This window comes from Ursus americanus, chromosome 10 (assembly GCF_024610735.1).
Source record: "Ursus americanus isolate L20-20 chromosome 10, mUrsAme1.1.p, whole genome shotgun sequence".
Taxonomy (NCBI): domain Eukaryota; kingdom Metazoa; phylum Chordata; class Mammalia; order Carnivora; family Ursidae; genus Ursus; species Ursus americanus.
In genome coordinates this window covers 28,215,083-28,227,720 of record NC_142136.1, presented here as the reverse complement: position 1 = coordinate 28,227,720, position 12,638 = coordinate 28,215,083, and the positions used below count along the sequence as shown (strand labels likewise).

At 52.4% G+C, this 12,638-nt stretch overlaps 1 protein-coding gene across 1 annotated transcript; it reads right to left on the bottom strand.

The window, feature by feature from the left end:
- Positions 1 to 1,453: 1,453 nt before the first annotated feature.
- On the bottom strand, positions 1,454 to 3,551 carry POU4F1 (POU class 4 homeobox 1). The gene is made up of 2 exons (XM_045811103.2): positions 3,271 to 3,551; positions 1,454 to 2,596 (listed from the first exon to the last, which is right to left on the bottom strand). The coding sequence occupies exons 1-2, from the start codon at positions 3,391 to 3,393 to the stop codon at positions 1,454 to 1,456; spliced, it is 1,266 nt and encodes a 421-aa protein (XP_045667059.1). The 5' UTR covers positions 3,394 to 3,551.
- Between the last annotated feature and the right edge of the window lie 9,087 nt (positions 3,552 to 12,638).

Sequence of the window (12,638 nt, the reverse complement as noted above, 5' to 3'; positions counted from 1 at the left end):
AATAATAATGAAACACAGTTGTTCTGCTTCCCCTTCCCCCCAACATGCAGATCCCATTGAAACAAACGGAGGGCTTTAAATCTGTCTTCCTCTCTTCTGGGATTCAGTGGATTTTTCTCCCAGCCAAGTCCTGCTCCAACTGAAAGCAGAAACTTTCCAATATTTCAATGATTTTATGCTCTCCAAGAGAGAAAGAAAGGGTACCTAGAAGAGCAAGATGGGTCTTCTGGAGAGAAAGTGGGGCACAGTATCTCTCCTAGTGTCTTCCACCCCATCAGTGTATTTGAATCAATAGGGGGAAAAGTAAGTAGGTAGTTTAAATAAACCACACTCAGAAAAATAAATGAAAGGGCAAGCAAGTTCCATGGCATGGTGGGGGGGGATCTTATTTCGAAATAATCTGTTTTCCAGATCTTAGATATACAAGCAAAAATGAAAAGAGAAAAACCTTGTTAAATTGTTTTATTTTCCTAGAATAAAATACTTATTTCGGAGCCCCTAAATTCTGCCCTTTAGTCAGCTCAAAGACTGTGTGTCTTCTCTCTCCCTAAACATCCCCACCAGACAGTGACCAGGCCACAGGAGTATAGGCCAGGTCACCATAAAACTTGGGAGTCTTGAATAGCCTCCCTCTCCTTCAGCTGTGTCCCCCCTCACTTTCTGGCAATGGAGAGCAGCTATCGCAGCCTCGCAGCCTCCTTGGGACGGAGAAAATAAATCAAAGAGGACACGGATGGGGTGGAGGTGAGACTTGGGAGGAGAACGTAAACACAGAAACAGAACAACTAGCTTCGCTACCCAGAATTTCACCTTCTGGTTTGTTTGGTTTTCCATTTTTAACTCAGTTCCTGTATGTAGGGTTGGGGTGGGTGGTAATAATAGTGGTGCTTTTTTCTCTTCCTTAGGGGGTAATGAAGCTGCAGAATACGGCTCCCCAGAGTTAAGTTCCTAAAGCATTTTTTTGTTGTTGTTGTTCTGTTTTGTTTTAGTTTGTCTTTATTTGTCAGGTTTTTGGTGGTTGGTAGGTTTGTTTTTGTACATAGTCCCTTGGTCCCCAGGAGATTTTGACAAGTGTCTCTGGTCAAAAACAGTCCATTTCCCTACTCTTCCCGAGTCTCCCCCCACCCTAACCCCCAGAACCAATCTGCTCCTCAGAACCCCTCCTCCAGTCTCTGCTTTCCTTCCCCTCAACTCCCTGGCTCACCCAAATATTCCCCCTTTCTCCCCTGCCTGGCTCTCCGGTGTCCACACCCAGCACCACAGTCCTCTTTTCTGGGGAGGGTAAAGGGCAGAGAGAGCAAAGAGGGGGTAAAGGAGAGTGCGCCAGGAGGGACTCCCCAAATGCAAGCAAGATAACGGACACTCCAAATCTACGGGAAAGAGGCTCAGGGAAAGCCCCTGAAAAGCCCCTTCAGCTCCCCGTTCTGCCCCGCCCTGCACCTCCCACTCCCCCTCAGTAAGTGGCGGAGAATTTCATCCGCTTCTGCTTCTGTCTCTGGTTGCAAAACCACACCCGCACCACGTTCTTTTTGAGGTCCAGTTTCTCGGCGATGGCGGCGATCTTCTCGGAGGAGGGCCGGGGTTGTACGGCGAAGTAGGCCTCGAGGGAGCGCTTCTCCGGCGCTGCGATGGAAGTCCGCTTGCGCTTCTTCTCGCCGCCGTTGAAGAGCTCGGGCTTGTTCATTTTCTCGCGCTGCGCGCCCTCGGCCTCCTCGAGCCACGCCTGCAGGATGGGCTTGAGCGCGATCATGTTGTTGTGAGAGAGCGTGAGCGACTCGAACCTGCAGATGGTGCTCTGGCTGAGCGAGCCCACGCCCGGGATCTTGAGGTTGGCCAGCGCCGAGCCCACGTCGGCCTGCGTCACGCCCAGCTTGATGCGCCTCTGCTTGAAGCGCTCGGCGAACGCCTCGAGCTCGCGCGGGTCCGTGTCCGAGTCGCAGATGGACGCCAGGCCCGCCGCGCCCACCACGGCCGCAGCCGCTGAGGCCGCCGCCACCTGCCCGGCCGCCGCCGCCGCCGCCGCCGCCGCCGCGCCGTGGTGCGCCGCCGCCGCCACCAGCCCGGGGTGCGGCAGACCCGACGGCATGTTCATGGCGGCCGCCGCCGCCGGGTGCGACAGGTGGCCCAGGCCGTGCATGTGCGGATGAGGGTGCGCCGAGCCGCCTAGCAGCCCGCCGCCCGGGCCGCCGCCGCCGCCCCCCGGGCCACCGCCGCCGCCGCCGCCCCCGGGGCCGCCGCCGCCCGGGCCTCCGCCGCCCCCCGGGCCGCCGCCGCCCCCCGGGCCGTCGTGGGCGCCGCCGCCGCCGCCGGCCGCGCCCGCGCCACCCGCGCCGGCCATGAGCGCGAGAGAGGGCGACGAAATGTGGTCCAGCAGGTCGCCAGGCTCGAGCGCCTGGTGGTGATGGTGGTGGTGGTGGTGGTGCGCCAGCGGCACGGTGGATGTGGACGTGCATGGCACGCTGTTCATCGTGTGGTACGTGGCGTCTGGCTTGAATGGGTGGCTCTTGCCCTGGGACACGGCGATGTCCACGGCCGCCAGCGCCTCTGCCCGCGCCAGCAGCGTTTCGTCTAGGCTGGCGAAGAGGTTGCTCTGCAGCTGCAGGCGACACAAACCAAACCAAAACAAAAACAAACAACAAAAAAACCACAAAACAAAAAAAAGCAAGAACACAAAACAAAACCACACACAAGCCGGAAAGCACAAGCAAAGGGCAAACCAAACACAAAGCAACCAAAATAACAATAACGGGGGTGGGGATAGCGGAGACCGGGAAAGACGGAATGGGGAGCACATTGAGAGCGAGACAGGGGGGACAGATGAGAAGGGACATGAGTGTGAGGAGAGGGATAGGTGCAGGGGAGAGGGGGACACAAGAACACATTCCGGGAACCGGTGTAGGAGACCAAAAAGGAAGGGGGAAAGAAGAAGAAATGGAGATGTAACTCGCAGCTGGGGACCCGTGTCACGCACCCGAACACGCACAGAGACCGCCTTTCCGAGGCGTGAAATTAACAGAGAAAGTGGAGGGAAGTCGAGAGTCATGGCCCCAGCGCTCCCCACTCTGATCGCAGGCGCCCGACACGAGGCAGAGGCGACGGGAACACATTAAGCGCCACTGGACAAAACGTGCCTCGCAGCGGGATTCCTCTAAAAATCCCTGCCCGCAAAACCCAGCACCTGGACCTGGCGCACATCACCCGACATGCAGTGTCTCGGAGACGGGGAGGGGGCAGGCGCGCGGGCCGGGGCCGCGGACGTGGGGCGCTTACCGGCGGCGTGGGCAGGCAGGCCCGCCGGATGGCCTCAGAGCTGGAGTGCAGCGACGGGTACTTGTGCTCAGGGAGGGTGGGATGCATGGCAAAGTGAGGCTGCTTGCTGTTCATAGACATCATCTTGATGGCTTGGCATGTAAATCCACAAACACTCCGAAAGTCTGCCGGAAAGTGCGCACGCCGGCTCCCCCGGCCTCCCTTCGGAGGCTGCAGCCGAGGCGGCTGGCGGCGCGGAGGCGGCGGCCGCGCCGGGGGCTGCTGCTGCTCCTCTGCTGCCGCCGCTGCCGCCCGGCGCTCCCTTTGACCGTGCAGAGCGCCGCGCACCGGCCTCGCGATCCCACTTCTCCTAGAGCTCTAGCCCCGCGCGCCGACGGGATGCACTCCTCTTACACCTGAGCCCCACTTCTCGCGGCCGGTTCGGGGAGCTCTCGCGAGAGCTCCCGGCCCCGCCGCGCTGACAGGCATCAGCTGTCTCTGTCTGTCTAGGCGCGCTCTCTCTCTCCGCGGCTCCGTGCGTCTGCGCGCGCGCGCGCTCGCTCGGCCGAGACAGGCGCTTGGGAGCCGCTCTTATAGTGACCACCAGCAAGGACAGCGCAGGTGATGCACCTGTAGCTACCTGGGCATGCGCATTGCACGCCTCACCTTTCCCACCGCGGCTCTGGAAAGATCAAAAGGGCTAGCTATTGTCTCAGGGTACGCACCTTTTAGGGGGAGAAAGACAAGATGCTCACAAGCCCCTTGGTGCTTTCCCTCTCGCAAGCTCTCCCCATCCCATCGCAAGCCCGGAATATATGCGCATTACTTAGGCACACCTCCACTCCGGGATGTCTAACAAGCTGTTATATAATGTATACAGCTGGGTATTTGTATGTTAAATTATGCCCGCGCATTCCTCTGTATACAGTATAAATAACAACACAGAAATGCAGAAGATGCTGTCTTTTGCTGCAAGAACCTGTTTCTTTCAAGGTTTATAAATAGGTTCCTGGAGAATAATCGTGGTGACAGATATTTGTTTGAAGCAGTCAGACGCTATTGATTTCCATATAATTTAATTTCCTCTGCATAGTTTGTTGTTGTTGTTGTTGTTGTGAATATAACTGTGTCAGGCACCGACAGTGACAGCCACTTAGGAGCCACAAGGAGCGTGTGCTTTCTACTAGGGAACCGCTGTTGAAATGAAATTGTGCATTTCTCTTATTGTTTGTCTCCTTTAACCGTGTACAAACCCACATTTCAAATGAGCTCCGGGTGATCTGAGGCTTCTAGTAATCAAAAGGAAAAATAGTTAACAGGGTGTTGCTGGGATCCTTTCCTCTCCTCAGTGTATACACACACACACACACACACACACACACACTTAATGCTGGAAACTCCGGGAAAAGGAAATCGCTTCACAGAAAAAAGAATTAAGATGTTGAGAACTTTCTTTTCCCTTCAATCGTTTTGGCTTCTTTGCATCTTATGTGTGTGTGTGTGTGTGTGTGTGTGTGTGTATGTATACACATATACACTTCTCCAATAGGAGACAGGATCAAGCCAGTTTATAGGAAAGTGTGATTAAAATATTAATTCTAACCAATTTGAAAGAAAGAAACCTAAGCTCTGGTCTGGACTTTATTTTTTACATATTCTCTTGTTGTGAAATCAAAACCTAAGAAGAATGAATCAATTAGCCAACCTGTTATATGGCCCTTGTGTGGCAGACAGATCAAGGGCCTCCAGGGAGAGCTACAGTTCAGGTGCCCAGTCCCCAGGGACACAGCGCTTGCCCCGGGTGATAATAACAGCCCAGATGTTATCACATCTGCGGCAGGAGAGCTGGAGAGCATCTAGGGGCTACTTATGGGAGTCAGAGATCAGATAAATAATCTTTCTGGTCTCTCCCACACCAAAGAGGTCTGGATTTCCACCAAAGAGCAGCTCTCATCTCTCAATTTGCGTTCGTGTGGATCTTTTCTTCGGATAAACGTGTCCGTATTTAGCATACCCACTCAATACTCAAATTCCAAGAAAAGCCCACAGGCGTCACCATGGCATTTTCTTTCTTTTCTTTCCTCTCTACCCTCCTCCCCCGTTGCAGCCAGAGAGGGGAGTAAGAAAGATGTTCAGTTGCTGGTGGGAGAGGAGCCGCGCGTTTCCATCCATTACGTGGTCCCCCGGGAGTGCAAATGCAACTTATCTCTACCGTGAATGGACGAGGAGCAGGACATCGCTGGAGGGAGCGAGTGAGTCCTAGGTAGTTGTCGCACCGGGTGTCCAGGCTTAACCTAATCCTTCCTGATACCCAAGGCGGCGGTTCCCTGAGATCTCTCACTAGGGAAAGGATGGGTCCCACAGAGGGCGAGAGCCTAGATCCTGCCTGTTCCCGAAACGCTGGCCTTTAGAGACCCGGAAGCGTGCGTGGGAGACGGAACCTCAAATAGCACAGGTTCCTCCGAAGTGGACCCCCAGAGAGCGAGGCCAGCCACCCCCCTCCCCTGTACTGAAAACTCCTCTGGACTTACACTATGACTCTGGGAGAGCACCAGGAAACCGAGAAGATAGACACCCTGCCAGAGATCGGGAGTTCACAGGCCTGCCGAGACTCCTCCCCTAGTTCACATTTCTTTGGACTCCTTTCTTCCGACAATGCCTTGGGGTGAAGCCAAACTTTAATCCAGAATATCTCAGCTTTTCCTGGCGCTAGAAATACGAGGGCTGTGGGTTCAATTCCCAACCCACCCCCTAACCAATGGACTGGAAGCCCATTTAGGGCACATCTGTGTCCACCGTGGTACCTAGCAAGGTGCTCTCCACAAGAGTAAAAATGCCCCATCAGAAAATACCTGTGTGTAGGAAGAAAGAGAAGGCAGATGGGCCAGGAGTAAGAGCCAGAGAGTTCAACAAGCCAGGGTTAATGAGGGGCAAGCAGGAAGAATACTGAAGGGTCTCCTCTCTTCCTAACAGGAAGATGGAGACTGGGCCAAAGAGGTGTGTTGTCGCTATGCAGAGCTGTAAATCTTTTTTTTTTTTTAAAGATTTTATTTATTTATTCGACAGAGAGAGAGAGACAGCCAGCGAGAGAGGGAACACAAGCAGGGGGAGTGGGAGAGGAAGAAGCAGGCTCATAGCAGAGGAGCCTGATGTGGGGCTCGATCCCATAACACCGGGATCACGCCCTGAGCCGAAGGCAGAGGCTTAACCGCTGTGCCACCCAGGCGCCCCCAGAGCTGTAAATCTTGATAGCAGCTTGTTCTTTTTCGGAGTTCAATTATTTCATCCCTCCCTCATTTACTGTCTACTTTACTTTCCTCCCTCGGTGCTTGGTTATCACCAGTCTGGGCCAGGGCAAGACACTGGAGAGAAAAATGAGGTGTAAAAAATGGGTATCTGCCCTCCAGGAGGTGGCAGTCTCTAAGAGTGGGGCAGCCCCAGGTTGAAGGGGTGCTATGGTACAGGTGTGACAGGTGCAAAGAGAGGGAATTGGACAGAAACATGGGATGGGGTGGGAGATGATGCTGGGTCACTTGTCTGGCCACATCCCTGCTAGCCTTGGCCCCAGGCTAGAGAATCAGGCACAGTGGCCGATCTGCCGGCAGTTCCTTGGACCTTATGAAGTCTTTCTCTACTTCCCCCAGGGCAGTGAAAGAAGAGGGTGGTGGGCTGAGGCTCACCAATATGTCACTGCTTTGTTTTCCTGGTTTGGCAAGTGCAGTAACTAGTTGGCCCCTGCTTGTGCTAATGATGCCCACATGGGGTCTGAGCCTTGGCATAGATTCCTGGAAAGGTCCCCCCCTTCCTACTTGTTTAATGACCAACACAGATTCTCCCCTCCCCCCATCTCATAGCTTTGCATTTTATCAAGAGGGGATAATGAATGCACAGCTATTGATTTCCAAGGAATTTCCGCCCCCAGGGATAGGGAGTCTATCATCTGGATCAGAGACACATTTCTTTCCCTCATTAATTAATTTTCTCCTCCTCCTTTGGCAGGCCCCACTTCACATCTCCTTTGGCAGCTGCTTTTTCCCCGAGCTCAGAGAGCAGAGATTCCTTGATTGGAGTGAGGGCCTGCGAGAGAGGCGCTGTTCAAGGGCCGGCGCTGCTGGGAGTGACCTCTCCTTACCTTAGACACCCACGTACCTCCGCAGATCAGGAGAGCGCTCCTGACAGCTGCTGCCCACTCGGGCTGCCTTTTTCCGTCCAGAGGGGTGCGGGGAAGATCAGCGCTGCCCTCAGCAGCCGCTACCTGCGCGCGCGCGCACACACACACACACACACACACACACACACACACACACACCCCTCTGGGATTGAACCCGAGTTATTTGTTCGGATTCAAGGATAGGGGTTTGGCCCTGAAGAATGTCTCCTTAAGTGCATGGAGTTCGCGTGTGTGTATAGGTGAAGGGTATCGGGCTCCACTTTCTGGCCTGAACCTGGGGATCTGGCCCTCCCTGCAGGCCAGCCACCTCGGGTTCTGGCGGCCCGGGCGGGAGCTCTGCACCTCCCAAACCCGGGGTGCCCCGGTTCCCGCGGGCAGTTGCCAGTTTGAAACTAGGCACATTTCACAGCGCAGCCAGCGCTCTGCGTGCAGGAGTCGCCCCCAGAGCTCAGAGCTGACGGGCTCCAGAGGCCTTCTGGGTTGTTTTTAAGCAATGTGCAGGGGCAGGAAGGGGAGGAGCAGGCCCAGAGTAGGGGGTGGGGGTCGGTTCTCTTGAAGGGGAGCTGCGCTTGGGTGGGCCGGGCGGCGCCTTCGCACTCCGACACTTTTTGTCTGAAGGGTGGACGAGAGACGCTACTGGGGCGGAACTTTTTGCTTCCGCTCCCGGCCGCCTTCCCAGGGCTAAGCCTGGGCTGCCTCGATGGTAGGTTTCTGTGAGCGCTACTCCTCGCGCAGGCCGATCCCGTCTCTCCTGCCGTTAGGGGCCCGGGCTCCTCGCAGGTCCTGCCGGGGTCCTCAGACCTCCCCCACGCAGCGCCCACCCCGTCCGATTTGGGGCGGTGGCCCTGCTCTCTGCCAGCCTCAGGGCCCAGCCCTGCCCAAGCAGCGACTTCAGAGCCACGCTCTTGCTGCCGGGAGCTCGAGGATTTCCTGGAGGCCTTGTCCTCCCTTTCTACCGCGCCCCGCCCGCACTCGGGCTGCCCGTCCCTCTCCCCAAAGCTGAGCTGAGTGAGTTATTGAGGCCCTTGGTGATCTCCTTAAGGCTTCAGCCCCGCGTTCATACTGGATTCCAGCTGGGACCTGAGGAGAAGGTTCTGGAGTAAGCCAGTAAAAATCCCCACTGTCTTCTTTCTTCTGGCCGTTTAATTCAAATGCAACTTCCGTTGGGACCATTTTCCTGGATGTCCACCACGCTACCCCGAGATGATGCGTCCCAGTAAAGTTCACTGCCGGTCATTATCACTCTTGGCGTTACATATGTAGAGATCTATCAATCATCTATCATATCTATCTATCTATCATCTATCAATTATCTATCTATCTATCTATCTATCTATCTATCTATCTATCTATCTACCTTTCATCTCCACCTTCTCCACCTTCATCTCTCTATGGACTCAAAACCAACCTACCTTGTGAAAGATCTACGGACGAGGCAGGACAACTACGTCTGGGTCCTGACAGGGACATGGCCTCCCCCGCCCGCTAGTTTCGCTGTCCGTGTGAACAATGTTATCACTAAACCAGGCCACGGCCCCCTATGCTTTAGATCCTAAGAGGAGCAAAGTCGCCCCCGCTCCACCCAGGCTCCTTCAAAACCGGAAGAGCGCGCTGGTCAGAGAAGGGGTTCGAGGTCCCCGGGTTAAAAACAACAACGAACAAACCTACTCTACAACCCGCACTCCCGCCAGTGACCCTATGCGACGAGATGGAGATTCTGTCGCCTTCCCTCTCCTCAGCCGCCTGCCCACCGCTGCGATTCGGCCGCACGCAGGCCGGGGTTGGAGGGAGCTCGGCGGGCGCAAATGGACAGCAGAGGACCCCCGACAGCGTACGAGTGCAGTTCCGGGGACCGGGAGGCGGGCGCTCATCGCCCTCCCCGGGCTCAGCTCTGCCTGCAGGAGCAGGATCCCCAGAAGGGCCCAGAAGCCGCCGAGGAAAGCGTGAAGCCGCGAGTCCGAACGCCGGAGTGCGGAGTTGGGTCCTGTCGCCGGGCTCCGGCACTCGCCGGCGCCGCCGCCAGCCTCCCCTCCTCCTCGCCGCCCGCACAAATCAAAGCCCCTTGCGAGGGACTGGGAAATAGTTGCCTTGTCATGTAACACATTGCCCTGATTTATTATAAAATTTTAACGAAATCATGCATATTTTAACAGCCTTTAATCACTGCATGAAAATTTAATTCATGGACTGTAGCGCGTTTAAATAAATGAAGTGTTAATTCATTAGGATTAATTAATTTGTTAAAGGATTGTGTGCAAGGTTAAGGTGGAAAGAAAACTCTTTGTTGGTTTCGCGTCTTAATCGCCAGGTTTCGCGAGTGGTAATAAAATGAAAGGAAACCGCAAAGCAAGTCGTTTCTTCGGGTGGGGCCTGGGCGGGACCAACTGAGAGCGCCCTCGAGAGCGCGGGAAATTCCGGCCCGAGGGGCACCGGCGGGTATGTCCTCCCAGGGGGCCGGGGGACCGGGGATTGGGGGAAGAGCCGCGCAGGCTGCGGAAATCCGGGAAGGCGGGGTGAGTTGGAATCAGAGGGAGGCAGGGGCCTCAGAGCCAAGACTAGTGGGCTAGACCTCACCTCCCCACTCCCAGCACAAAGATGACCCTGTGAGTGAAGCGAGGTCGCGCCTTCCGGCCCTCGCAGCGCAAAGCCCCGGCTTAATGGACAGATGATGGGCCAGCCCTGCCACCTCCTGAGCCTTCCTGCGCCCAGGGAGTCACTGTCTCGCCATCAGGCCGCCGGCCCCGGCGGCTAGGGCTAGCTAGAGTCTCCAGGGACGCTTAGAAAGAGGAGGCGGAGCAAAGCCAAACTTGCAAGCTCAGGCTGGAGCAATCTAGAAACCTTTCTCAGTCAGAAGCCCTGGCATTAGGCAATGGGTCCTTCAGCACCTCTTCTGAGACGGCCGTGAAGTAGGCGCCCCTACAAGGACAGCGAACAAAGCAGAAGAGACGTCCTTTCCCACACCGAGCTCTTATTCATCCTTAAAGACCCAGTGCAAACAGCACTTCCGTGAAGATGCTCCATGCTATCGCCAACACCGACTTTTTCACCGTGCTGTGAGAATCAAAATGGACCAGAACTAGCTCCTCTGTCCTCACGGAAAGTCTCGGTAAACGCCTAAATCCTTGCCCTTGGTAACCGCGAAATCGTGCCACACAAGGCACACACTTCTCCACGCTTGGTTAATCCAACTAACATTTATTAGAGGGGGTCTGCTCCCTCTTAAGCCACTGCAGACCTTGGAATCTACCATTTCAAGAAGTGGAGCTCCAATTCAAAGTATTCTAGGCTGCTTCTGTCATATAAAACTGAAGATCACCCTAGCTTGAGCTCCAGATGGGTTCTTTAAAAAAAATCTGCATCTTAATAGATGTTTCCTCGCTCAGAGTGGGGTTCCGAGAATTAGGCAATAAATGTTCACTATGCACTCTGAGATCATTGCTTAAAAGGTTTTCTCTCTGCCAAGTATTATTAAAAGGATTGGGTTACATCATCACAGGCAAAGACTGTGTTGTAGGACTCCCACAAATAGGAATGAAAGACCTTCTTATGAGGCTTTGGGAAATACTTTTAATCTAATAGGCCATACTCCATAAAGTTAAACTGTTAATCTCAGTTTGATGTTCTACAAGTATCATTCACAGGTACAAAATCTATGTATTACACTTTGAATAACTGAAAACCATTCAAGTATACAGAAACAAGTTCCTGAAACACCTTGGGATTTAAGACGAAAGTTCTTCCCTTGTTCAGTGGTAACTTTAGTTTTAAACCAATGTAGATACAAAAGAAATTATAGGAATATAAAGCAGATTTGAAATTAAGGGGCTATAAATCTTAAAGTCTACCATTTTCAGTTTTAGTCTCAGCTGATACATTAAAACAGGAAAAAAATGTCATTGTGAATGGGATTAAGATTTTGAAAATTAAAAGATGAACACTAAAAGTCATGTCAAAAACAAACAAACCCTAGCATCATGTCACATTTCCTTAGCCATTACATTTGAGAAAGATGAGCAATGAAAAGATGTTGTTTTTATAGGCATGACTGATTACGGTCTGTTTCCCTTATCACAAGTGCATCTTGTTCTAACACAGCCTTTACTGCTATCTAACCCTCCCAATAAGGGTTAAATTCATCTAAATGTCAGAGTCAATGCAAATCTTTCAAAATTTAAAAGTGGCAGAGACTATGGACTCCAGGAAACAAACTGAAGGTTTCAGAGGGGAGGGGAGTGGGGGGATGGGCTAGCCAGGTGATGGGTATTAAGGAGGACATGTATTGCATGGAGCACTGGGTGTTATACGCAAACGATGAATCATGGAACACTACATCAAAAACTAATGATGTACTGTATGGTGACTAACACAATAAAAATTTAAATAAAATATAAGTGGCACACGAACAACTCTCATCACTGAGCTTCCACTTAGTAGTGGAGTTAGACCCTGGAACATTGGCAGGAATAAAATGCTACTTGAAAAGAAACATGCTACTATTTCTAAAGTAGTACTTTAAAAGGAACCCTTGGAAATTTCAAATCCATTCATCCTTTGGCCTACAAATGTGAACTCTCATGTGTGAGGGAGGAAGAGTACAAGCTCTAGAGTTAGGGGCCCAGCTCTAAGACATGGTTCTATCCCATTCCAGCTGTGTGACCACTAATCCTCAAATCACTTATTTTAAACTGAGGATAACAGCTCTTGGTTTACAGAGGATTAAAGGAAATAGAAGTTAGTAAAGTACTTGGTTTAAATAAAAGTTTGTTTTTAGAGTGTGTATACAATATACTTAAAAATATATGAAACCACTACATTTATCATGACATATCAGATTATGGTAAAATAAGTAAAGAGTACAAATGAGAATATGTGATTAAAATAAAATCCTGCAGGTTATTCCCTTCGCCTGAGAAATGTCACAGGTTTGATTAATTTAATATATTGTTAATATACTGAAATATTGTTTTGGGAAGGGTGGAGCAACATTTCTGACGCAGCTGGGAAATGCTCTGGTCCAGTAGAGACACTCTAACCCTGATTAGGCATCACGAAATCAGGTTACACATTCTGGACTGCCATGGCACACTATCAGTATATATTTGGATTAATGGATTAAAAACTGACACATTCATAGTAAAGAAGAGTTATAGACAGAATTAGAGTGAGGCTTACCCTCAAATTTACTCTATTTACTCAGAAAAATTGTGGATTTTTACAT

Bases quoted from the DNA above. Each gene is read 5' to 3' on its own strand.
- POU4F1 (XM_045811103.2), bottom strand. From the start codon at position 3,393: ATGATGTCTATGAACAGCAAGCAGCCTCACTTTGCCATGCATCCCACC. The intron at 2,597-3,270 runs GTAAGCGCCCCA...TGTCGCCTGCAG, and splicing joins CCTGCCTGCCCACGCCGCCG to CTGCAGAGCAACCTCTTCGC.